This window comes from Salvelinus alpinus, chromosome 12, assembly GCF_045679555.1.
Source record: "Salvelinus alpinus chromosome 12, SLU_Salpinus.1, whole genome shotgun sequence".
NCBI lineage: Eukaryota > Metazoa > Chordata > Actinopteri > Salmoniformes > Salmonidae > Salvelinus > Salvelinus alpinus.
In genome coordinates, this window is record NC_092097.1 from 13,981,378 (window position 1) to 14,008,148 (window position 26,771).

Consider the following 26,771-nt stretch of genomic DNA (forward strand, 5'->3'; position numbering starts at 1 on the left):
GATGAGTAAATTGGTCATACACGTTGCTCTATCTAGTAATTCTAGTCGATTTGTGATGGTCGGTGCAATTGTAAACTGTGATTTCTACCTGAAATATGCACTTTTTTCTAACAAAAACTATCCTATACCATGAATATGTTATCAGACTGTCATCTGAAGAGGTTTTTTCTTGGTTAGTGGATATCAATATCTTAGTTGAGCCGAATTGGTGATAGCACCTGAAGGAGTAAGAAACTGATGGAGTTAGAATAGTGGTGTATTTTGCTAACGTGTTTAGCTAATAGATTTACATATTTTGTCTTCCCTGTAAAACATTTTAAAAATCTGAAATGGTGGCTTTATTCACAAGATCTGTATCTTTCATCTGGTGTCTTGGACTTGTGATTTAATGATATTTAGATGCTACTATCTACTTGTGAAGCTATGCTAGCTATGCTAATCAGTGTGTGGGGGGTGTGGGGGGTGATCCCGGACCCGGGGTAGAGGCTCGTGAAAGGTTAAAAGAAATTCACGTTAGCAGGCAATATTAACTAAATATGCAGGTTTAAAAAATATATACTTGTGTATTGATTTTAAGAAAGGGGTTGATGTTTATGGTTAGGTACACATTGGTGCAATGACAGTGCTTTTTTTCGCGAATGCGCTTGTTAAATCACCCGTTTGGCGAAGTAGGCTATGATTCAATGATAAATGAACAGGCACCGCATTGATTATATGCAAAGCAGGACAAGCTAGATAAACTAGTAATATCATCAACCATATGTAGTTAACTAGTGATTATGTTAAGATTGATTGTTTTTCATAAGATACGTTTAATGCTAGCTAGCACCTTACCTTGGCTCCTTGCTGCAAACGCATAACAGGTAGTCAGCCTGCCACGCAGTCTCCTCGTGGAGTGCATTGTAATCGGCCATGATCCGTGTCCAAAAATACTGATTGTTATGAAAACTTGAATTCGGCCCTAATTAATCGGCAATTCCGATTAATCGGTCGACCTCTAAAACATACCCTCGTAAAACTGACTATCCTACCAATCCTTGACTTCGGCGATGTCATTTACAAAATATCCCCCAACACTCTACTCAACAAACTGCATGTAGTCTATCACAGTGCCATCCGTTTTCACCACTGCAACCTGTATGCTCTCGTTGGCTGGCCCTCACTACATATCCATCGCCAAACCCACTGGCTCCAGGTCATCTATAAGTCTTTGATAGGTAAAGCCCCGCCTTATCTCAGCTCACTGGTCACCATAGCAACACCCACCCGTAGCACGCGCTCCAGCAGGTATATTGTACTGGTCATCCCCAAAGCCTAACTGGTTAAATAAAGGTGAAATTAATAAAAAAGTCTGTAACGTAACAATGTGAAAAAAGTCAAGGGGTCTGAATACTTTCCGAATGCACTGTAACTACTGCTGTACACACCTTTTCTGTTAATATACTGTCCATACTGTCTATACATACACACACACAATCATATATTTCGATTCTGGACTCTGACATTGCTTGTTCTTATGTTTCTTATTTCCTTTATTTACATTTTAGGGATTTGGGTGCATTGTTTTGTATTGTTAGGTATTACTGCACTGTTGGAGCTAGGAATATAAGCATTTCGCTACACCCGCAATAACAGATGCAAAATGTGTACTCTACCAATACAATTAGAATGTGATATGAATAAGCAGGAAAACCGGTATCCTCCCAGGATTTCTGGAAAACTAGAGAATGTATCGAACGTTCCTGGAATTTTGCAACCCTACCTGTGAGTCATAAGTACCAGCACATACAGTTGCTGCCAAAGATATTAGCGCCCTTGCACTTTTCTTAAATAATTCCCTATTTCTAGTAAAATAAGTAGAAATGTAATAATAAAACAACTTTTGGTCTCCACCTTGTTATTGAATTTTCAACATAGCAAAACCAATAGTGTTTTTGGCATGGACAAAATTATTGGCACCCTGGGGCCAAGGTAACTGCCTACAAATTATTTTTGGAGCCATCAATGAGCTTGCTGCTACAGGCATTTTGGCCCACTCTTCAGCAGCAAACTGCTCCAGTTCAATGTTTGAGGGGTGCCCTCCACCAACTGCTGTTTTCAGCTCTCGCCATAGGTTATGGACGTGATTCAGATCTAGACTTTACGCTGGCCACTCCAACATTTTCTTCTTGATCCATTCCAGGGTGGTTTGAACGTGCGCTAGGCATCATGTATCACAACCGGCCGTGATTGGGAGTCCAATAGGGCGGAGCACAATTGGCCCAGCGTCGTCCAGGTTTGGCCGGTGTAGGCCTTCATTGAAAATCATTTGTTCTTTAACTGACTTGCCTAGTTAAATAAAGGTTGCATGTAATCAGCAGATTATCAGGTGTTGGAATCCAATGTTCGACCCAGTGTTCAAAAACGGTCTCCATTTAAAGGTTTTGGGTCTTCCAGCAGGACAACAACCCCAAACACATGTTAAAAAGCACCCAGGAATTAAAATTGTAAACTTAAAATCCATGTAAGGTGTGGTGACAAAGTTCAACTTATTTTAGAAGAAATAGGGAGGGACAAAGTGCAATGGTGTATTTGGCTGCAACTGTACATTAAAGGGGCCTTGACACGATGTAACTATTTGAATTGCCTTTTAAGGTAGACCCTCTGTTAACTTAAAAGGGCTCTTATCTGCTTCCACTGAGGCACTTTGGCAAGACATAAGTGGATATTAAGCCTAGTCTGTTGGGAAGCATTAATAGCCTGCCTGATAAAAATATGAAAAATGTTCAGACGTTGCACCTTTGCGTTTGTTATGAGTTATCACTTTCATGCTGTAAGACTTGGGAATTTAACTGTTCTGTAAAACCACAAACGCATCAACCAAACTCTATACAATACTTGAATATTCATATTTCGTATGATCTGTGTTCTGGTGTCATTGTTGGATATGGGGGTTTATTGAACTCCGAGAGTCATCATAGTGAGATCTAGGCTAGTAATTAGATATTGTAATACCAGTAATGACATTTGTATAAAAACAGTGTAATAATAACATATATTTTGACCAATTGGCAGTGTTGCTATTATGGAGCCTTTAAAATGTCCCCTGACCTTAAAACAATCAAATAAAATTGTATTTTTCACATGCGTCGAATACAACAGGTGTTGACCTTACCGTGAAATGCTTACTTACAAGAGGTACTGGCACCGGTACCGAGTCAATGTGCATGTTAGTTGAGGTAATTTGTACATGTAAGTAGGGGTAAAGTGACTATGCATAGATAACCGAGAGTAGAAGCTGTGTAAAAACAAAGGGGGAGGGGGGTGTCAATGCAACTAGTCCAGGTGGCCATTAGATTAATTGTTCAGCAGTCTTATGGCTTGGGGGTCGAAGCTGTTAAGGAGCCTTTTTGACCTAGACTTGGTGCTCTGGTACCGCTTGCCGTGCAGTAGCAGAGAGGACAGTCTGACTTGGGTGACTAGAGTCTTTGACTTTTTTTTTTTGTACCTTCTTCTGACATCGCCTAATATCTAGGTCCTTGATGGCAGGAGGCTTGGCACCAGTGATATACTGGGCTGTATGCACTACCCTCTGTAGCACCTTACGGTCGGATGCCAAGCAGTTGCCATACCAGGCGGGGATGTAACCGGTCAGGATACTCTCTGGTGCAGCTGTAGAACTTTTTGAGGATCTGAAGACCCATGCCAAATCTTTTCAGTCTTCTGAGGGGGAAAAGGCATTGTTGTGCCTTCAACTTTTTCTTGGTGTGTTTGGACCATGATAGTTTGTTGATGTGGACACCAAGGAACTTAACTCTCGACCCGCTCCACTACAGCCCTGTCAATGTGAATCGGGGCGTGTTCGGCCCTCCTTTTCCTGTAGTGCACGATCAGCTCTTTTTGTCTTGCTCGCGTTGAGGGAGAGGTTGTTGTCCTGGCACACTGTCAGGTCTCTGACCTCCCTATAGGCTGTCTCATCGTTGTCGGTGATCAGGCCTACCACCATTGTGTCGTCAGCAAATTTAATGATGGCGTTGGAGTCGTGCTTGGCCACGCAGTCGTTGGTGAACAGGGAGTACGGGTGGGGACTAAGCACGCACCCCTGAGGGGCCATTGTGTTGAGGATCAGCGTGGCAGATGTGTTGTTGCCAACCCTTAACACCTGGGGGTGGCCAGTCAAAGTCCAGGATCCAGTTGCAGAAGGTGTTTTAGCTTAGTGATGATCTTTGTGGGTACTATGGTGTTGAACGCTGCGCTGTAGTCAATGAACAGCATTCTCACAGGTGTTCCTTTTGTCCAGGTGGGAAAGTGCAGTGTGGAGTGCGATTTGAGATTGCGTAATCTGTGGATCTGTTAGGGCGGTATGCGAAGTGGGTCTAGGGTTTCTGGGATGTTGATGTGAGCCATGACCAGCCTTTCAAAGCACTTCATGGCTACCGACAGGGCGGTAGTCATTTAGGCAGGTTACCTTCGCTTTCTTGGTTACAAGGGACTATGGTGATCTGCCTGAAACATGTAGGTATTACAGGTCAAGGAGAGGTTGAAAATGTCAGTGAAGACACTTGCCAGTTGGTCTGTGCATGCTCTGAGGACACATCGTTGTAATCCGTCTGGCCCTGCGGCCTTGTTTAAAGGTCTTGCTCACATCGGCTACGGAGAGCGTGATCACACAGTCGTCCAGAACAGCTGATGCTCTCATGCATGCTTCAGTGTTGCTTGCCTCAAAGCAAGCATAAAAGCCATTAAGCCAGTTTGGTAGGCTCGTGTCACTGGCAGCTCGCGGCTGTGCTTCCCTTTGTCGTCTGAAATGGTTTGCAAGCCTTGCCTCATCCGATGAGGTTCAGAGCCAGTGTAGTAGGATTCAATCTTAGTCCTGTATTGACGTTTTGCCTATTTGATGGTTCATCTGAGGGCATACCAAGATTTCTTATAAGCGTCCGGATTAGTGTCCCGCTCCTTGAAAGCGGCAGCTCTAGCCTTTAGCTCGGTGTGGATGTTGCCTGTAATTCATGGATTCTGGTTGGGATATGTACATATGGTCACTGTGGGGACGATGTCGTCTATGCACTTATTGATGAAGCCGGTGATTGAGTTGGTATACTCAATGCCATTGGGTGAATCGCGGGAACATATTCCAGTCTGTGCTAGCAAAACAGTCCTGTAGCATCTGCGTCATCTAACCACTTCCTTATTGAGGGAGTCACTGGCACTTCCTGCTTTTGTTTTTGCTTGTAAGCAGGAATCAGCAGGATAGAATTATGGTCAGATTTTTCAAATGGTTCAACTGAGTGGCGCAGCGGTCTAAGGCACTGCATCACTGTGCTAGAGGCGGCACTACAGATCCGGGTTCGATCCCGAGCTGTGTCGCAGCCGGCCCCGACTGGGAGACTCATGAGGCAGTGCACAATTGGCCCAGCTTTGTCCGGGTTAGGGGAGGGTTTGGCCGGCTGTGGTATCATTGTCCCATCGCACTCTAGCGACTCCTTGTGGCCGGGCGCATGCACGCTGACTTCGGTCGCCAGCTGTATGGTGTTTCTTCTGACACATTGGTGCGGCTGGTTTCCGGGTTAAGCGAGCAGTTTTGACAAGAAGCACTGCGGCTTGGTGGGGTCGTGTTTCGGAGGACACATGGCTCTCAACCTTTGCCTCTTCCCGACCTTTGCCTCTCCCGAATCTGTACGGAAGTTGCAGCGATGGAACAAGACGAACTACCAATTGGATAGCACGAAATTGGGGAGGGAAAAAAGGAGTAAAAAGTGCTCAGAAAATAACAAATATAAATATATTTTCCAAATGGAAGGCGAGGAAGAGCTTTGTGTACGTCTCTGTCTGTGGAGTAAAGGTGGTCTAGAGGTTTTATTTGTAATTTTTAATTAAATGAAAAATGAAATGAGTTGAAACGGATTTAAGTTTGCCTGCATTAAATTCCCCGGCCACTAGGAGTGCCGCATCTGGATGAGCATTTTTTTCATATTGAAGATTTAAATGCCCCTTTTTTTTATGTCAAAACAACTGCTACAATGATGTTCTTGTGAACGAACTCTGTTAATCATTTGTACTATCCGTGTGTTTCCAGTGTTGAAAGCTCCAGATCGGACCTGAATACGCTACCAGTTCTACCTACCAGAGTCCTGAGAGAGCACCCCTCCCTGGCTTACTGGTAAGCAGTGCCACATTAGAAGCACTTTAACCACAAATGCACAGGGGGAATTAATCCAAGTGGATTACACACAGTCCCATAGATACCAGACCACTGCCTTGTCGATACCACCCCTCCCCCACCACATTCCCATTCCCATCAAAGGGTTTTTAATTGTAGCTAACACCTGGATGCACAAAGCAATTATTTTCCCATGCAGATGAGGGTGGATGTGCACCCAGAGTTCTGCTTGGTACCAGCAGCCTGTTTATCTCAGATGGGCTGTATTCATTAGTGCTCTGTTAATTAGACTGGCTGGCCAGTGGCTCTGCTCTAAGTGCGTCCTGCACAGCTAGGGAGGTGCTGACTTCATGTCCTCATGGGAGCTAGGCTGGAGAGGGAGGGAGGGAGGGAGGCAGGAGGCCAGGTCAGGCACTGTTTTAGAGCTCCTGTGTCTCTGTGCCAGTGTCTTGAGTGCATGCTGCCGTGTCTTCTTCTGCCTCAGCAGTCATCTGAGGCTGCAGCTCCGCTCACTGATGAACAGCAGCTGGAGTTGGATCAATGGGCAGATTGGAATTACAGGGTTGTGTGTGAGAGTGCGCACGCGCTGCAATCCCTCCATACTGTTAAGGAAAGGGAAAAGGGATACTTAGTCAGTTGCAGAACTGAATGCATTCAACCAAAATGTGTCTTCCACATTTAACCCAACCCCTCTGAATCAATCCATGCTGGATGATTGCAGTGGGAATGAGATGGGATGTGTGTGGAAGCTGAGAGAGAGAAATGAGATCCATTGGCTGGCCAGGTCCGTAGGCCAGCCAGAATTGTCTGCATGAACAGGCAGAATGTGTGTCAGGGAAGGACTGTCTCACCACATCCCTCAGTTTGGGGATGTTACAATCGGTGATGGATTAATCATTACAGCTTTTATTTCTCTGTTACAGTGAAGACCGAGTGATCGAGTGCCACGAGAACCTGAAGGGCCTCAGCAGAGGGCAAGCCATTGTGCAGTAAGTAACGTACTGAATTATCCTTTTATGTTCATCTGGGTCAAGTGCATGGAGGAAATGAGCTGCTGTGCACCTCTAGTCCAGCACGTTCTTCAGCACTGCTCCCTCCGCAGCCCCCTCTGTAGAGGCTACTCCTGGCTGTTGTTGTTTAAAGGGGATTGCTGTTGCGCTACCAGAATGTGTCATTTAATTAGGGGACAGCTAGCTCTTACTGTGGGCAGCCAGAAGTGTGTGGCAGTGGTCTGCTTTGTTTTACCTGGGAGAGATTAGCCTAGCGAGGTCATCCACACCCGGGGTGTATGATTTGAGTCGATCAGTGGACTGTCCTTCTTCTCTCTGTCAAGGCCATGTATAGAAATCGATGGCTCTGCCACTGTAAATGACAGTCTGCTAAATGACTGGGGCTTAAAGCCCATTCTAACCTCTGTGCAATGGCCGCTCACAGACATCGATGAAGTGTAACTGCCTGAATTACTGCTAACGTGTCTCCCTCTGTTTTGAAGGTATTTGGCCTTAGTTGAGTCCCTCCCTACATATGGAGTCCATTATTATCCAGTAAAGGTAAGAGCTGCACTCTGTATCAAACAGAAGGCATACAACATCTGTACTGTTGTGTTCATGTTTGCGTTCCCATCTGACTAACATTGTTTGAGATTAAGAAGTAGAGTTGTCACGATACCAGTATCGCGATACTACAATACCTGATTTTCCATTGGAAAAAAGGAAAACACAAAGCAGGCTAAACTCTTTGGTCCTTTAAGAAACCTACTGTATGGAAAATATTGTGTGCTATAGCTTTGGAAAAAAACATGTGATTCTGATGACAACATAAGGCTGCTTGTTTCCAACATTACGGCTGTTTTACTCAAGAAATTCAGTCCGCTTCATGTTTGGTTTCCTTGCCACGATACCTCTGAGTATCGTGATACTGGTGTTATGACAACCCTATTAAGAAGTAGTTATTTCCTATAGAAATACAGCCATTTTCCCTCTGGAGGCTGATTGGGGACTTAAGCTGGTTGTTTGCTCCGGCCGCATGCTTAGTTAACTGATGACTGAGTGATCCCTCTCTCTCCCAGAGCCCCAGCCACCTCCCAACTCACTCATTAAAGCAGGGTGTCTGAGCACATCAAACGCTGGTGTTAAAATGACTCCCTCATGCTGTTGATTTTTAGGGCTGCTTCAATGTATTTGATCTTCCTTTGTGCTGCTAGCCTAATGGGGTAATTGCCACAGTAATGGCCCTTAGTTTAAAACTGTACCACTGAAGCTGCTCTTAATGAGTGGTGTGCCTTGCCTTCTCAACAGGACAAGCAGGGCCTACCGTGGTGGCTGGGAGTCAGCTATAAAGGCATCGGACAGTACGATTTACAGGACAAGTTGAAACCTCGGAAGGTAGGTTGGCCTCCCTTTGTATGTCTTGTGGCTTTTGTTCCTTTTGTCATTCCTATGCTCCAACTCAACACCCACCCCCACTCCTCTGGTTAATAAGCCACCAAACTGTAAATAAAGGCAACAAAAAGCTTGTTCTTGGCCAGTGTCATGGAAAAGTGGAAAAAGAGAGGGAGGAAAGGGAGGTAAAATTGTGTTATCAATGTGGGTGTGGCAGGTAGCGGCGGCAGGTAGCTTAGCGGTTAGGGTGTTGGGCCAGTAACCTGAAGGTTGCTAGTTCGAATCCCGAGCCGACTAGGTGAAAAATCAGGTTAGTTTTATGGAGTAACTACAATGTTTATCCATCCTCAGTTTTCTCCTATCATAGCCATTAAACTGTTTTTAGTCACCATTGGCCTCATGGTGAAATCCCTGAGCGGTTTTCTTCCTCTCCGGCAACCGAGTTAGGAAGGACGCCTGTATCTTTGTAGTGATTGGTTGTATTGATACACCATCCAAAGTCTAATGAATAACTTCACCATGCTCAAAAGAATATGTCTCCCTCCTTCTCTAACTGATAACGGGGTGGTAGATGCCCAGTTTCCCTTATGGCTATGCTCAGGTGCCTACATACGCCATAGACATCATTTACACACACGCTTTTGTTGTTGGCTCAGACAGATTGCGCTCAGAGAGGCCAAGCTCATGAGCTCCATCAGCAGCAGGTTTTCATTTAGAATGGAAAATCAATGTGTTTATGTAACAAATGTTAGTGCCTGGAATCATATTGCGCCAGATCGTTCCTCTAATCAAACTGATTCACACCGAATCGTTTCAAACTAAAACGTATCAGAGCCCATGTATGTAGATGTGCATCAAATTGTCTTGAAAGGGAAAGATAAGATTCCTCATTTAGGGTGTAATGGTAATAACTACGACTGTGATTACAAATATGAAACAAAGTTACAGTTTTGGCCTTTTTAAATAAAGAAAATGCTACTTTTGAAATAAAGATTGTCCTCTACTCTATCATTATCCCTCTAAACATCCTCTGCTCACTAGTGAGGGGGGGAATCGATAATTACATAACGCAATATTATTTTTGCGCTAGTTGGCTGTACCTGCAGCAAAAGTCCAGTATTTATTTTCAGCACTTTTATTTCCATGACTGATCCAAACGTGTTTTCTCTTGTCCCTCTGTAGCAGACATATGGAGAGCAATGTATTTGGAACATCGATTTGCAATAAAATCACAGTATCGAATCACAATCCATGTAGAATCGCAATACATATCGTATCGGCACCTAAGAATCGTGATAATATCATATCGTGAGGTCCCTGGCCATTCCCAGCCCTACGTCTCACCTCATCTCATCTATTTTCAGGGGATTGTTATGTTACTTTCTATGCACGTTTTGTCTTGTGTGTTTTCCTCGGCCAGCTTCATTACTAGTATGTGTCTTATCTGTTCCATGTTGTGGACACCTGTTGACACAGCTGGATGTGCTGTTGCAGCGGATGCCAAGGCATTAATGGACATGTCCCACTTATTAAACCCAGCATATCGCAGCTCCTTTCCCAGCAGCCCTCCCAGTGGAAGGTGTAATTATGGCGCGCCATGGGGAGCAGGCAGGCAGGGCTCTGGGGCTGGAGGAGCTGGCACCAAGCCAGACTGGGCTGTCTCTGTGAGGGGCGCTCTGCTCTGAGAGAGAACCATGCTCCACCCAGACCAACCCAACCCACTGACCATAAAGGGAGGGTGCATTCATGCCAAAACTCCTCCTCAGCAATCCCTTGGTGAAAGGGTGGACTTTTAAAATTTTTACATGCTTTTTTTGTTTAGTACACAACTCTAGCCGCTGTTCTAGAAGGGCCTGTCATCTGGTATAATATTGATAGTACGTCCTGTTGAGGCTGGCGGCCTTTGTATTCAGCGCAGCCCCCCTCTGCACTTCTCCCAGCATGCCGCGCTCATTATGCAAAGCTGCCTGTCATTGTGTGTGTTTTGTCTCTTGGAGAGCAAACAATTGATCAAGTAATAAAACACAATCACCTTGGCAGGGGGGCTGAGAGACGCTTGGGAGGCTGGGAGGGGGCTGAGGGGGAGCTGCAGAAGAAGGAGCCCACTTCTGCACTCCACTCGTCCCCTGAGAAATCTTGGGGCATCGGGATGAAAAGGCTTTTAATTGAGGTTCTCCCAGAGTTCAGTGACATGCGCTGAAAGGAGTTACTGTAGCTTAACCTCTCATTATCCTCCTCCTCATGGATGTCAGTTTCATCACAACGTCATGAATGGGATGAACCAAAATGTCAATAGTAGCCAACATGTCATTCTGATAGTCTGTCTATTGAACTGCGTGTTCAAGCATACCACGACTATGGAAGAAGGGAAGTTTGCATTTGAATGGGTAGAGTACTGAAGACCATACAGGAGAATCATATGTATGCTAGAGCACCACATTTTACACAAAAGCTGTACTATAAATGAAAAGTGATTTCTAAGATGGCCGGAGGAGCAAGCATCCGTAGAGAGCTTTTAGAGCCCAGCTTGATTCATACAGGCTTGAATCATTCATGAGCTCTTTTTCACTCCCTGTCTCTCTCTGTATGTGTTTTTTTTTAAATAATAAATAAATTAACAATCACTTGCAGGTCCAGATATATGATCAACCAATGTAAGCACAGCTCAGTAAGGATGAAATTATTTCGGTAATGATCATATGACAGACCATACATTTTGGTCTTGGAACAGTAAAAGACTGCTCAAATATTTAAAAGGGTGTTAAAATCGAATGCCAGCTGTGGCAGTGGACCATACAAATCCATTCCACATACAAGCCATTTTCACACTTCTTTCACCCTAGTATATATTGGGTTAAAGTCATAGCCTTAATGCGTGTTTATGGAGTCTAGTCGACTGTAGCAATCTCTCCCGTCATGCTTCTGGTGGAAATGTTCCGTGTTACCAGCCAGCGTGCCATGTGACATGGTATGAGAAGGGTGTGGCCGTACGCATCCTGCATAGGGGTGCGAGTCACGGCCTTTGACACACAATCATTTTTTTTTTAATCCTCAGAAATGACTCTGTCAAGTCACAAAGCCCTGGGGGGTGGTCTGGGGTGGTTGTTGTGGGTTCAGGGTTGGGTCTGGATCAGAAAGTTCTGGGACTATCTATGACAACAGGCATTTTGGCATGGGCTCAGCCTCTAATGAGAAGTGTAACAACTGAAATTAGACCGAGATGGGGGAACTACTGTTCTGTACTCCAGATGACTGAACGGTGTCTCTCCACCATTTTCACCTCGTGTTTAGTTTTGGTGTTGGTTTGAAGGCTGTTAGCAGCACTGTCTTGGACTGTTCTCTGTCTAGACAGTGTGGTCTTGTAATCAGAGTTTGAGGTGTCACATTTTTTACATATTTTGGCAGTCACTACCATCGGCCACACTTGAGCACCTATTAAATGTGTGTGTTGAAATGATTGCATGACCTAGTTACGTAAATATGACTTATCGGTGTCTTTTCTGAATGTGCTCTACTATTAATTGAGTATTAAGTGGCCAGGGGGTTTGTGAATTGAAGAGGGGTGTCCCCCACAATGGGACGAGCCTGTGGGAAGTATGGAGGCTGCTGGTTCTCATTGTTCAGTAATTACCATGCTCCCAATCCACGGTGAGACTAGGAATCTAATTGATTAGGCTTGCAGTATCATCTGGAGCATCAATGGAGAAACTGGATGACTTTACTACTCCAGATCTCTGGAGATGCTTCTCTTTACAGTCTGTAAATCATAAACTACTACCTCTTTGCTTTTTTGGGGGGGGGGGCTAAAGTCTTGAAGTCTGAACTATTATCTTGTGAAACATTGCTACCTAATATACTAAATGTTATTGGCTACAGCATTTGTTTTGTCAGTTGCAGAGTTTGTGTTACATTTTTTCTTTGAAGACTACCTTGTGGTAGTTTGGTTTGCTGGTTTAAGTAACTGGCTTTAGAGGTGTAATGAGAGATTCTTCCTTGTCAGGTAGGGCCCGGTTCTAAGAACTGACCGAGCGCTGTCCTGTATTCACAGCGAGGTGAGGGAGGGGCCTGCTATTAATGATTAGACCAAAGTAGTAGATTCCTGACATATTTGCCTTGGGGGAGCGATGGGAGGCTGGAGTTGATGGCACTACAAACAACAGGGGTTGGCAAGGTATATAGAACACAGAACAACATCACAGAGGGTAATGAAGGTGCTAAGGGTCAGGTATGACTAGAAGGCTAATCTAAGATGTGTGGATAAACGGAACTGAAGCAGACTGAACGAGGGTAACAACGGTCAGTTCTCAGAAAATGAGGTAGAATACCTTTGTGTGCACTGTACACAACCTGTTCATCAGGTTTGACTGAAGAGGAAGTGAGTGATCGAGTGAGTAACACAGAGAGAATTTGAGAGAGAGAGGTGCAAGCTGGGTGAGGTGTTTGTGATGTCAGAGGAGGTGGGGGGGGAGGGGTGGAGCCTGCTCAGCTGAAACTCTTCCAACACCTTTCTGGCTGCCTGAGAACAGACAAGAGCGTATTGTTCAAAGAAGTCTCTAGCCCTGTGGGAAACATCCAGAGGGTTCAACAGCACCCTGATAATTCACCAGGGATTTAATAAGCACTAAAACCTGCTTTGGTAAGCCTTCCATTTTGTTCCCATTAACCTGACTAGGTAGTTTAGGATATATTCAGTTGTTATTTTGTTGTCATTCAGTTTTTTTGGGTTACCTGTTAGTAACTGTATGTTAACGTGCTGTGTAATCCACCATTTTACACCAGACTGACAGTATACTGGCAACATGTAGAACCTGTTTAAAAAAATAAAAAAATGGTTGCTGTTGTGGTATCATTTTTAAAAAAGTACTAAGAGCAGTTTTCAGATCAGAGAGGAGTGAAAGAATAGCCAATATACACTGTGATGTATGCTACATAGTACAGTGTCATGGGCTGGGCTTCTTGTGAGATGATTTTGATTTCTCGCTGAAGACTGTAGGTAGTCTATGATATATTACCCATATGCCGCTGTAGTCCAGGATAATGTGTTCTATTATTTAGAGCTCTGACTGTCTGCCTGGCTCGCAGGTACCTGGTAGAGAATGTTTATTTAGACCCTCTGTCATAAATCTACACCCCCGGATTCTGGTGTTAGTGGTGGTTTCTCTGTTTCTCACATAACATGAGAGCTCCAACTCTCTAAAGAAATCCCGTTTTCACCGTAAGCAGATGTTTCACCCTGACTAAAGTGCACTCCTTCTTGCCCTGTTTTCATTCTCCCTTCAGGCAGAATGAAATGAGAGGCTTCGTTTTCAGCTAGGCAAGTCTTGCTCTCTGCACTGGCTTCATTACTGAGTAGTAGCTGCTGTTAATGTTGCAAGTTCACTGGGATTTAACGAGGAAGGGCCAAGAGAAAGGCTGGTGTGTCTGGGACAAAGCGAAGAGTGTTTATCCATGCTTGTGGCATTTTCTTTGTGTTTCGATGGTACACATATTGGACGCCTCAAGCACTTTGGAATGAATAAGGATGTAAATGTTTGTTTTCATGCAGCGATGTATCAAACCACATCTCTTTGTAGGTCTGCACTCACTCAAACAAGGCATGGTCCCGTATACTATGTACTGAGTGGTGTGTCCTGTTTTTCTCTGTCTGCAGTTGTTTCAGTGGAAGCAGCTCGATAATTTGTATTTCCGTGAGAAGAAATTTGCAGTGGAGGTGAACGACCCTCACAGGTGAGAAAACCGATACTGGATACATCGATCGATCCTGGGTCATGTTCTGTTGGGCCTGACATGGCAAAAAAAAATTTGAACTGGAAAATGTTATTGGACAGGTTGCTGAAGCGCCTCAAAACGTTTTGTGCCTACTAGACTAGACCCAGAAATCACTCCTTATATTCCAATACTAGCCTTTCGGAAACGTTACAACTGGTATCCGAAGCCTTAGTTGTCTGTCTGCTGCCTCGAGCCCTTTTCAGAGCCTAGTGTTAATGAGCTGTCTCCAATACAACAACCTGCTAGTCACAAATGAAGGCCTTCCTTCCTGCTGTAAAGGACTGCTGCCGTCTGTGTTCTCGGGACATTGCGGCACTTCTAGCCTCGGTGCTTGATCACAGGTTTAATATGGTGCTGCTAGCCAGCTTGGCTGTGATTAAAAATCACTGGTGCAAAACCAACCTAATCTTGCTCTATCTCTCCGCCATGAATGTATTGAATTACAGAACCAGTCATGAGATTTAATTTGGATGCTGAGTGAGTTTATGCGAGGAATTGTTTTTGTAATCCCTGATTTGTGTATGATTCTGATATCAGTACCCATCATATCATGTTATTAAAAGTGTATCTACACGTGAGATCCAGGTATTCCCAGTCTGGATTAAAGAGATGACATTACTCCTAGCAGTAACATGAGTGATTTAAAAATGTGTGTGTCTATCTGTCTCCGTTAATCAACAGAAGGACAGTGTCCAGGCGTACATTCGGGCAGACCGGATCGGTCATCCACTCGTGGTATGCCAGCCACTCTCTGATTAAGACCATCTGGGTCATGGCCATCAGTCAGCACCAGTTCTATTTGGACAGAAAGCAGAGCAAAGTGAGTGTCTTCTCTTCACTCCCCCCTGCATCTGGAGGCTCTATGCTGTTCCTAGCCTTATCTCAAGGCCTCATCACCCTCACCACGCTATCGGATCTATCTCCACACACCATCTCTCCACTCCACCATGCACATCTGGCTTGTCTTTACCTTTTACTCCTCCCGGTTGCTAACATGTCTCTGCCCCAGTATCTTATGTATGTTGTACTATTGTTAGACTAGCCCAAGCTTGGCTATATGATTCTAGAAGTAATGCTGAGTTGCGTTGCTGTTTTTATTTGATGAATCAACGGAAGGGTCTTTTTGGATGTGTTTGTTTAGATTGTGCATATTTTAGTAGGTTGTTGTGCATTGCTATCGTTTCCAAGTTGAGTGTGAGCGATGAGATTTGTTCCGAGGGGGTGAATGAGTGCACGTGTGGCTGCAGTCAACAACAACAAAAAATTGCCTTCCAGAAGCAGATTGGGCTTCTACCAGTGCTCATCCAGGAATAGTGCTGAGGCTGATTAATGACAGAGAGACCGAGCTCCGCTCCCAGCCTAAACTGAAGCATGCAAACGGGTCTCTCATCGCACTGCACAATCATTAAGATGAAATACTGACTTTATCTTCTCTCCTTGTCTCTCTCTCCAGTCCAAAGTTGCCACAGCCAGAAGTTTGAATGACATCACCATGGACCTGACCGAGATCAGAGCGCCCAGGATCAGTAAGCTGTCCAGCTTAGAGAGTAAAGACCAGCTCATCATGGCCAGCAACGGATCCCTCATCTCAGCAGGTAGACAATAAGCTAACAATGAACTACGCTGGATGGACATATGTCTTATAGACTCCCATTTAAGACAAATGATGATTAGATTTGATGAAATTAGTGGTCATCATGGTCTAAATATAATGCCTGCCTGTTGCAGGATCAGCAGACTCTGAGGTGAGCGAGGAACAGAAGAAGGAAAAGATTGCTGACCTGAAGAAGAAACGGAAGGATCTGCAGGATACTCTAACTCAGAAACTGGAGGAGCTCAAGAAGATATGCCTGCGTGAAGCTGTAAGCATCTTTAGCATTCTCAAGGTCTTTCATGATTTCAAGTAGATTATATCCCAGCTGATATGTTCTGTTTTTTTTTTGTTTTGTTCCTCCAGGAGCTGACAGGCAGTCTGCCTAAAGAGTACCCTCTAGCCTCGGGTGAGAAGCCCCCCGTGGTCCGTCGGCGCATGGGGACAGCCTTCAAACTGGACGACCTCTTCCCCTATGACGCGGTTAGTGTGGCAGTCACAGGATGGGAGCGCTGGCTGTCATAAGTTTTAGATAATAAATCATGGGCTTGATTGACATTGTAGTGAAATATTATAATCATATATTTAGACTTCGTTCTGCACGTTTGTGTGTAAAATTCAGTTTGTACTGTGTGTTGTCCGGCAGGATCCCCACCTGAGGAACCTGGAGAGCAGGTTTGCCCTGCAGCAGAAGATCGTGGAGGCGGCGAAGAAACTGGCCAACGAGGCTGAGCTCTGTAAGACAGTGAAGAAGAAGAGGAGGAGGAACTACCTGGACGCCATGAGGAAGCTGCATGAGATTGAGGAGGAGATCAACGAATACAGGGTCAAGACGGGCAAGAAGCCCACCCAGAGAGCATCAATAATCATAGCAGGTAGCCTACACCATGCCATATCAGCCGGCAGACATCACAAACTGTCACAGTGAAAACATGGTTTACATTAGTGTAGCTTACAGAGGAGTCAGAGATCAGAAATCCTGCCATCAGCACCTTGTCTGTATTAGTCGGAAAGGAACTAGACTTCAGGCGATGGATTTTTATCAGATGTGGATTTGTTTATTTAATGGCTTCTAATGAAAAGCCCAAAACAAGCATGTCTAAAGCCTTAGTCTCTCCCCTTTTCTCAGATGATGTGAACCCCGCCGAACTCAGCTCCCTGTCCGATAGCCTTACTCTGGACGATGGTGAGTGCTGCGGAGGTTATATCATTCATTCATGCATACATACATGCATGCATACATTAGCTAAACCTCTGTATCATCCCCCATAGCTCTTAGCAGACCATGACAATGACAGTTCCTTCCCCTGTGTGTGTTTTAAGATGAGGATCTGGGAGACCAGAGGCAACGGTCCCGCTCGGTGCAGTACTCTCCCCGGCCCCACCACTCAGACACCCTCAGTCTCCACTACCAGTCTGATCGACGGGCCTCAGCTCACAACCAGCTCCAGGACCTCGGCACCAACAGCAGGTAGGCTTACTTGGCACGGGCCTGGCTAGTGGCTTCAGCCCTACTGGCTCTGGGCTGTTTTGTTATCCAGTCTCTGTGTTGCAGTTATTCTTGGGGCCCAGAAAGCCATAGCAGCAGCCAGTATAAACCTGTACAGGAGAACTAGGGAGGGCCGCCTGCATTCCTACCAGCCGCCTCCTTCTCTCCTACTGCCCCCACAATCTCCTCTTATCAGCCCAAACGCGCTCCACGTTTAAAAATAGACGGCAGTAAGCATGTCTCTGCCTGCTAAGGAACAGACTACAATCCCAAGGAGGGGGGAAAAAAGCAGTCTGGGACCAGAAAGCTTCTCTGGAAACGTTCAGAATTTTAATGTATTTGCTCACTGTGTGAACATTTACCAAATGACATGGATGATATGCTGTTGGGAGAGGAGAGCAGAATTCAGTGGTTCATGTAGGTTTCATACAGCTACCGTTTTTGTAATGTTATTTGTTTACCGTTCCATGAAGAGAAAGATCAATGAGCTATGAAATTACTGTCACCCAGGGGAAAGTTTTGAATGAAAACGCGGCACGTTTTTTCTGTTTTTTTGAGTAAAGACGCAGAGGTTGTGTTACCACGATAAAAGCTTCACCCTGAGGAAGTCAAGTGTGTGAAAAAGCATTGTTTTTATGTGCTTTAGATTAAATGATGGCGAAGTCCGGGAACCGTTCCACTACAATCACGCGGACGCCTTATCGAGCCACATCAGCCCTTACAAGCCTGCCTCCAGACAGCCGCGTGACGCACGCAGCATGCCTCCTACTCCACTCCTCACCCGCAACGCCTACAGCAGTACCCAGATCAGGTAGGCCAGGCATCCATGTCCCAATACACGCCTCGCATACACAGCTGCCTCCTGATGTTCACCACATCTGTCTCAGCACCAGCCATGAGCCCCAATTAGACTAACCTCCTGTCTAGAGTGTTGTTCTCTGTACAACGTATTGTAACCCGATGTGACACAGTTTTCCATATTTATTTGATATGAAAAGGACCGAGGATCCAATTCTAATGTTGTTTATTCCCAGGTCGGAGGACGGCCCTCAGCATTTCCGCCAGCGGAGTGGCAGTCTGGAGTCCCAGTCTCAGTTCCTGGTTGAGACTGCGCCTCCGGCACCCGCGTCCGTCTTGGCTCGCCGCAGCAACAGCACGGAGTTCCTGGACGACGGCTCATCCTACACCAGCCAGTCCAGCGTGGAGTACACAGCGCCCGGGAACCATACCCACCGCCCCAGGGACCGACGGCGGGGCAGGAAGGGCAACGTCTATGCCAACTCGGGCAGCATGCCCAACCTGGCACAGACTGATGCCCGCTACAACACATACCAGCCCCCCCGGGCACCGCGACCCACCACCACGGCCTACTACGTGACGGGCTACCCAGAGCCAGAGCCCTACTCTAACGGCGTCTACATGTACCACAACGAGTTGGAGGGTCACTACAACGTCCACCCCTCCTACAACGCAGCGCCGGCCTACCACGGACATGATGCGTACAGCAGTCGCTATGGTGATGACGAGACGGACAGTATGGCCCAGAACCCCTACGCCACGCTGAGGCCGCCCAGGAACCGCCACGCTCCGCCCAGAATGGAACACGTGACCAGGAACATCCAGAAGGCGCTGGTGGAGGAGCACCTGAGAGGCTGGTATCACCGCAACGCAAGCCACAAGCAGCCACAGGCCTATGACTACAATCAGAGGGGTTCCCATCAGAGCCTGGGCTACCAGACCATGCCAGCTCCCTACTGCAGGACCATGTCCTACTCCTCAGGTACAGACAGCATGCCAAAGTCTCTCCTCTCACATCACTCGCATCCAGTCTGTTATTCAAAGGCAATTATTTTGTTTCACTTGTATGAGCGGCGCAAAACGCCCACTCCTCCGCCAACTCTGCGTTCGTGCATGTTGACAAACGCTAACTTTCAGTCTCTCGTTAGCGCTCTATATCTTAGAGCTATGTCATCCTGTTCTAACTTTACTTTCTTCCTGTTTCTGTTCCAGTCTCGTCTCATCAGTCCTCTACAGCAGGAGGCCGGCCCGGTCACCTGGGTGGCGGTATGGTAGAGTACGACGCGCCCCTGCCCGTGCAGCAGCATTACCCCTCCTATGGCACAGCACATTACGGCACAGCTCACCACCCCGCCTACAGCAGGTGAGCTCCTGGCCCCATTTCAGCTTCTTACTTAATTAGATCTCCCTGATCCTACTTAAACATGGCCCTAAGAATCAATACTGTGTCATTATGGTGAATGGATGCTTGCTGGAAAATATTAAGCTGCTATTTGGTTTATCAGTCACACACCATTGTGGCCTGTGTGGCTGACATTAAGCTCCCTTACTGACCATGATATGTCCCAGACGTTTACAATACCCTTTGATAGTTGGTGCTCCCTCAGTCACAAGCCAATTAGCATGACTGCTTGGATTGGATTATAGCATATAACGTCTGTCTGTGCTGCCAATGGTCAGCTCTTCCTCTTACTGGGATTACGAATGGTGGTTCCTCTCCTGCTTTAACTGTCCACTGGACCGCTCTCTTCATAGATACGGCTCCTCTTCCTCCTCCTCCCAGCACTCTAAGGGTTCCTGGTACAGCCCTGATGGCCAGAGATGCTGTGGCTTTGTCCCTGCCAGCTCTTCCTCTGCTTCCTCCTTCCTCCCCTCCCCCTTCTCTTCCTCCTCCCCTCGCTGTGGGCTCCGGCTGGGCCCAGGGCTGGTAGGCCAGGGCTCTAGTCCCCATGCAGCAGCCCCACAGCTCCAGAAGCCAGATACTTAGTAAAGTCTCCTTTGCTAAGTGTAGCCCATGATGGTAGTAAGTAACCAGCTACCAGGCCTGTCTGTGGTTTTGCTTATCAGTCTGCCCTCAGCGTGACTTCATTGCTTGCTTGTTTTTCTTTTTTAAGTGAGCTAAAAACGTCCTGGTCTGTACCTTGGACTTCTCTTTTTCAATGCGTATCAAAGCTGTTTGTTTGAGCCGTCTCTCTCGCTCTCTCTTTCTCTCTCTGTCTCTCGCTCTTTGGTAACTGCATGGCTTTTAGGATTGTTTTTTACGTCTGCCATCTCTTTCAGCTGCCATACTAGTTCCAATTGTCATCCAGCGGTCACATTTCTCTTATGGGGTGTGCAAAGGCATACATACACCACTTAAGCTGCCTCCTCCCTCTCCGTTATTGCTATCACTCATCCTTGACCCTCTCGTGCACAGATGTCCCCCAGCAGAGTATGAGTGGAGGCGCTGTGGTAGACTGGAGCCGGGGCCAGCATGGGCTCCAGGGTCATTAGAGATGTATGACGCTGGTGCCTATCATGGTACTGAGTTCTGACCAGCGAAATGAAACCGCCTAATCAAAGGCACCGCACTAAAGAAAGGGTGAGAGAAAAAACGAACTACCCACAAAGATGCTATGGTGTTGGTGGGGACTCATTTTGTACGTGGCAGTTCTTCTACTCTTTACTCATGGTGGTGTCCACTGTTGGTGGTGGTGGGGTAGCAGCTCTGGAAGTGGTGGTATATGTGGAAGAAAATGTGACCCTGCCTATTGGATATCTGAATGCTGTGTGTTTCATGCTTGTTGTTCTGTGCATCTGCTTTGTTTTTAGGTGTGAGAAAAGTTTAATCCTGGGTCAAACACACAAACACATTTTGGCATTTTCAAACCGGCATAGAATTGTCCATTTTCATTTCTCTAGCACTGTATCCCAACCAATCAACATCCCAGGGTTAAATTATTCAAATTACTTTCCACCAGTGAGAAATGTCTATTTGCTTGGATTGTGTTACCAGCTTTGTTTATTTTTAGCCTAACCTGTTTTGTATCCTGTATGTGTTGCAGATCCTATGTAGATGTGAACCAAACCGATCCATTCATCAGCAGCCAAACCGATCCATTCAACAACAGCCAAACCGATCCATTCATCGGCAGCCAAACCGATCCATTCATCGGCAGCCAAACCGATCCATTCAACGGCAGCCAAACCGATCCATTCAACGGCAGCCAAACCGATCCATTCATCGGCAGCCAAACCGATCCATTCATCGGCAGCCAAACCGATCCATTCATCGGCAGCCAAACCGATCCATTCATCGGCAGCCAAACCGATCCATTCAACGGCAGCCAAACCGATCCATTCATCGGCAGCCAAACCGATCCATTCATCGGCAGCCAAACCGATCCATTCATCGGCAGCCAAACCGATCCATTCATCGGCAGCCAAACCGATCCATTCATCGGCAGCCAAACCGATCCATTCATCGGCAGCCAAACCGATCCATTCATCGGCAGCCAAACAAACTGCAGCTTGGATCCAGACGACCCGCGACTTTACTGGCACGAGGGCTCCTCCAAACCTGGAACTATAGTCTAGCGGTAAGACCCATCATGAACTGTCTCAACTTCCACTTTGTGACACTTTCATGTGCCTTGGACTGCACTTAGCTGTTTTTCTGGATGGAAGAAAGGACCCAAAGAATCAAATAACAACACTATGGAATTCACACAGGGAATGACCTAAAGTCGATGTACAGCTGATTTCAGTTCTCCTACACGGAATTGCTAAAGTGGGTCTACCTGCATACAGTCATAGTCTCTGAAAGCAGAATTACAACACGGTCACCTGATCTGAATGTTCTGGATTGCTAGATTTTGTGTGTTGGCACTTGTTGCGCACTGAGTTGCACTTGGTGTTGTGGCTGGTTGGATTAGTCTGAGGGGCTGGGATGACAGTAGGAGGATGGAGGACAATGAACATGACTTGTCCTGCGTGACCAATATATGGGGAAGCTGTATGCTCACCATTACAATGAAGGATCTTTCAAACAATGACATGTTGAAATTAAGGATGGAAACCAATGGTGACCTGCTGAAACATTCTCCAGTCTCTACCAGTTTCCAGAGCCCATTCTATGGTAGCGTTGTTTGTAGCTATGTACAGCCCTTTGCTATTCTTTGTTGGTCAGTCTTTTTGCACCAGCCATTTACAAGTATTTGGACCTCTCATTCTCAGCAATTTTATCATCTTTACTTCCAAACGCTTCAGTCTAACCATTAAAGACTCAACCGTGTCGGCTTTTATACCTTCAAAGACCATGTTAACACTTTATCAATGACTGTGATGTTAATCCTAAGTCTATTACAGGGCTTAATTTTGTCGATACAAGATTATTTTTTTTTATGCTTACTGCATCCCATGCTGGAATGGACTGGTGCTCTCCATTCCTCAAGAAGGAATTTGTATGTACCTGTTGATAATGTAAATAGATTGTATGGTTCTGTCTGTTTTTAGAGCATTTTTTTTTGTATTTTAAGAAGCATGTAATATATAGTAAACAATCAAATATTAAGCTGGTTCTTAGTTTTTTGTATAATTGAAATGCATTTGAATTAAAACATACATTTTGAACTATATCCTCAGTTCATTCATGTTTTACTCTCTAAAATGGTTGCTATTATGTGTCATGAGAAACACCGTTATAACTGAAAATAACAAATCTCCAGTAACTGATTCAGTAAAAGAGGATTTAAATCCAGATCCATTTAATCAAGCACTTAAATTAAATCGTCTCCGTTCAGCCAGTGTAATTAGTTCATTGGGTTTTACCGTAAAGAATGCTTTTTTTACTTAAAATTATGAATTTAGAGCTCAGGACAATAATATGATTCTTTTTAAAGTTCCAATGCAGCTGTTTTATATCAAATCATTTCTGGGTAACAATTAAGTACCTTACTGTGATTTGTTTTTAATTAAAATGGTCAAAAATAAACAAAAATAGCTTTTTATCAAAGAGCAATTTCTCATGTAAGAATTTTTCTAGGACTGTCTGGGAGTGCTCTGAGTGGGGAGGAGAAAACCAAAAACGAACTGTTATTGGCAGAGAGGTTTGGAACTTTTTTTATTGGCCTATTAACTAATTTACCGACTGGTGAGGTCACCAGGCAGGCCATAACACCATCCCACCAAAACAGACGGAAATCTCAGGCAGTCTTTTCAAACGGCTCTTACACTTATGTCACCCTCTGAATGGCACACGTACTCCATGTCTCAATTGTCACAAGGCTTAAAAAGTCTCCTCCCCTTCATCTACACTGATTTGAAGCTGATTTAACAAGTCACATCAATAAGGGATCATAGCTTTCATCTGGATTCACCTGGTCAGTCTCATGGAAAGAGGTGTCCTTAATGTTTTGTACACAGTGTATATCTATCCCCCTGCACTTGCTAGTGGCAACTTATTGGGGTGAAATATGACAATGTGACAACGAGTATATCAGAGTAGCAGAGTATAACCTGTCATAGCTGTTAACAACTGTTGCTAGCCTCAGAATTTAAGACTCAATTAGGCTGCTTTAGCTCCATTTTCTGACCACTGTGTAGTCGCTGGTTATGTGTCTGCAGAAGTTGTAAACCAGACAAACCAGTTTGTTTAAAGGCTGACACCCACTGCCCTTCCCATATATGACAAGCTAGAGTAAACTGCTCTAAACCTGGGCCTGTTCATAAGGGTACAACATTGAAGAACATTCAAAAAGAAATGCAGAAGTACATATATAATGGTCATGCTGAATAGGGAAAGGAGTCTGCTCTATTCATTAGATTTCTATCTACATTTTGCAACGTTTCACTTCACTTACTAGTCAAAACTCTGTCCATGTAGTTAGTGCGAGTGTGATTCTGGAACAAAACATGGAGCAGAATGTGACCCTTCACCTTTTTCCTCCCTCAGTCAGCCAGCCAGCACACATTTCTCAGCACTTCAAGTATATCCTGCTACCATTCCACCACTGTTGACCCTACTATTGAGGCTACAGTTCACCAGCTTGCTTTGTGTATCCCTCCTTGGAGTGTTATGGCTCTTAACGCCACTGAACTCTGGGGAGGTTTTGGAGGGTTCCAGGTCCTTGAGTTTACCCAAGACAGAGCGTGAGAGAGACATACTTTTGCAGCTGTCTTCCCCAGTCTCTCTCCACCTCCTCCCTGGACAACAGCTGTCTTCCCCAGTCTCTCTCCACCTCCTCCCTGGACAACAGCTGTCTTCCCCAGTCTCTCTCCACCTCCTCCCTGGACAACAGCTGTCTTCCCCAGTCTCTCTCCACCTCCTCCCTGGACAACAGCTGTCTTCCCCAGTCCCTCTCCACCTCCTCCCTGGACAACAGCTGTCTTCCCCAGTCTCTCTCCACCTCCTCCCTGGACAACAGCTGTCTTCCCCAGTCTCTCTCTACCTCCTCCCTGGACAACAGCTGTCTTCCCCAGTCCCTCTCCACCTCCTCCCTGGACAACAGCTGTCTTCCCCAGTCTCTCTCCACCTCCTCCCTGGACAACAGCTGTCTTCCCCAGTCTCTCTCTACCTCCTCCCTGGACAACAGCTGTCTTCCCCAGTCCCTCTCCACCTCCTCCCTGGACAACAGCTGCACCGGAATATCACGACGGCTGTTCCAGCTGACACAAGACTACATAAACAATGGGCTACTGTATGTGTCTATAGACCACAAAGACACTCCCCTGATATCAAGTGCAGACATGTGGTTAGCTAGACCCTGCCTGCTGCTTACCCTGCTCAGGGTAAAGCAGCTGTCAATCCGGATGATAATGGGTCATCACGCCTCAGGGCAGCAGGTCTTACTTCTGCTCAGGGAGCAATATTCCTGACCTGTAGTTGAGGGGTTAGCTGGATCAGTGTTCTGTACCTAAACTGGGGGGGGGGGGGGTATTGTTTGTGAGATCATGAAGAAACAGTAATATAGGGTAGATGTCTCATAGCACTGCAGGTTAAAGTGGTCTCATGCGGGATATGACCGACTGATACAGGGTTCTGATGGCATGATGGATTAAGGCATGCACAGCCAGCTGACAGTGTTGACGTGAGCCGGGATGAGCTGACTTCATGAATGTTGCATTATGCTGAATTACTCCATTTCATGCCCAGTGACTGACTTGTTCCAACAACGACAAGAAGAGACAGATGTTGTCATCCCCAAACCCATAACAGCACATGAGAACACAACAGCCAAAAAAATGGTAAATACAAAACTACATGTGCTGTCAGCAAACTGTGGTCAAATGCATTCACACAGCAAAGTTAATAAGCCTGATAGGGAGGATTACACTGGTCATGGTCTGCCAGTAATGGCTAGTTAGGAAATACCTTTTTGAATCCCTGTTCAAAATATGCCAAACACACTACAGCAAAGATGCGTGTGTTTTGGGGAGAGTCTCGGCAGCACAAAGGATGTTTCCTCACCGGGCTCCTTGCCAGAGTAACACGTATGTTCTTAAAGCCTCACTAAACATCTGTTCAGATCAGGAGGCAATACACCAAACACATGCCTGTTGGACGAGCTGCTTCACACAACAGACATGTTTGTGTAAATCAGCACAAAAGCTGGAGGGGAGAGAACAACAGCCTCCACCGTGTTCTCTGCTCTGAGACTTTACTTGAGTTTACTGCCGCTGGGGCTTGTGTGTTCGTGTGCTCCCAGGTTGCTCAATGTTGTCTGCATGAAAGAAAAGTGGCGCAGCAGGAGACATAAATCACACTTGTGCAGTTCTCTGAGAGGACCGATAAGGCCTTGCAGCTGAACTCTCTCTACCACTCACACTTAAAACACTGCACCCGAGTACACCCAGGCCATCAGTTCCTGCTGTCTATCTTTCTCTCTCTCTCCATCGCTCTCACGCACACACCCTTAAAAAAAGACACCGTTATGTAAATCATAAAACTTTCTCTCCAAGGCTTGTAAGTGCAATAGAATGATCACTTCATGATTTGAAATGAATTTCCAATGTGAGCCTATGAGAGGCCAAAGTAGCTGACACAGCAATCCAGAGAAGGTTTGGCGTTGAGTGACTGCAGATGAATCCACTCTGTCACTGACTGTGCAGTATTCCGCTCTTCACTATAATCTACTGCAGCCTATTGATTAGCATTGGGACAAGTGGAGAGAAGGTAAAAGTTAGGCCATCCATCACCCTGGAGGTACTGTGGAGATAAAACAGGGTGAGGCGCTGAGTGAATGCTGATGGGACATAGGTTAGGATCCCACATTCCTTTGAAGTTCTAAATCAAACGCTTGTTCAAAGGTCATTTGGTTATGAAATTATGAAATTCACAATATTGAATATCTCTCATATAGTTTATTAGGACACAATTGGCTCGGTTCTTTTGTTTGGTCCTTTTATTAGCGTAGAATGTCAGGTTACTTTCTTTCCCATGTTGTTATTAAATAAACCTTTGAATTCAGTGAGAAAAAAACACCCTAAGCATTTAATGGCTACAGATGTGAGTGCTACGGGGCGATTTAGACAGGTTACCTTGGCGTTCTTGGGCACAGGAACTATGATTTTCTGCTTGAAACATATTCAGTACAAGTCAAAAGTTTGGACTCACCTACTCATTCA

General features: G+C 45.6%; 1 protein-coding gene across 6 annotated transcripts in view; it reads left to right on the forward strand.

Annotated features, from left to right (window-relative positions):
• Window positions 1–22,783, forward strand: part of LOC139535572 (FERM domain-containing protein 4B-like) — a 68,792-nt gene extending 46,009 nt beyond the window's left edge. For 2 of the 6 annotated variants that reach the window (XM_071335108.1, XM_071335106.1), the window contains exons 8-23: window positions 6,056–6,139; window positions 7,063–7,128; window positions 7,632–7,689; window positions 8,437–8,523; window positions 14,171–14,247; window positions 14,971–15,109; window positions 15,743–15,884; window positions 16,018–16,151; window positions 16,247–16,363; window positions 16,527–16,755; window positions 17,010–17,066; window positions 17,204–17,351; window positions 18,016–18,180; window positions 18,404–19,149; window positions 19,380–19,530; window positions 21,212–22,783. In XM_071335108.1, coding sequence (XP_071191209.1) covers window positions 6,056–6,139; window positions 7,063–7,128; window positions 7,632–7,689; window positions 8,437–8,523; window positions 14,171–14,247; window positions 14,971–15,109; window positions 15,743–15,884; window positions 16,018–16,151; window positions 16,247–16,363; window positions 16,527–16,755; window positions 17,010–17,066; window positions 17,204–17,351; window positions 18,016–18,180; window positions 18,404–19,149; window positions 19,380–19,530; window positions 21,212–21,743 — 2,932 coding nt within the window. In that variant the 3' untranslated portion in view covers window positions 21,744–22,783. Of the gene's footprint in view, window positions 1–6,055; window positions 6,140–7,062; window positions 7,129–7,631; window positions 7,690–8,436; window positions 8,524–14,170; window positions 14,248–14,970; window positions 15,110–15,742; window positions 15,885–16,017; window positions 16,152–16,246; window positions 16,364–16,526; window positions 16,756–17,009; window positions 17,067–17,203; window positions 17,352–18,015; window positions 18,181–18,403; window positions 19,150–19,379; window positions 19,531–19,922; window positions 20,191–20,583; window positions 20,749–21,211 lie in introns of all 6 variants that reach the window. The other 4 variants (XM_071335110.1, XM_071335112.1, XM_071335107.1 and 1 more) reach the window with 4 other exon arrangements.
• Window positions 22,784–26,771: the final 3,988 nt, after the last annotated feature.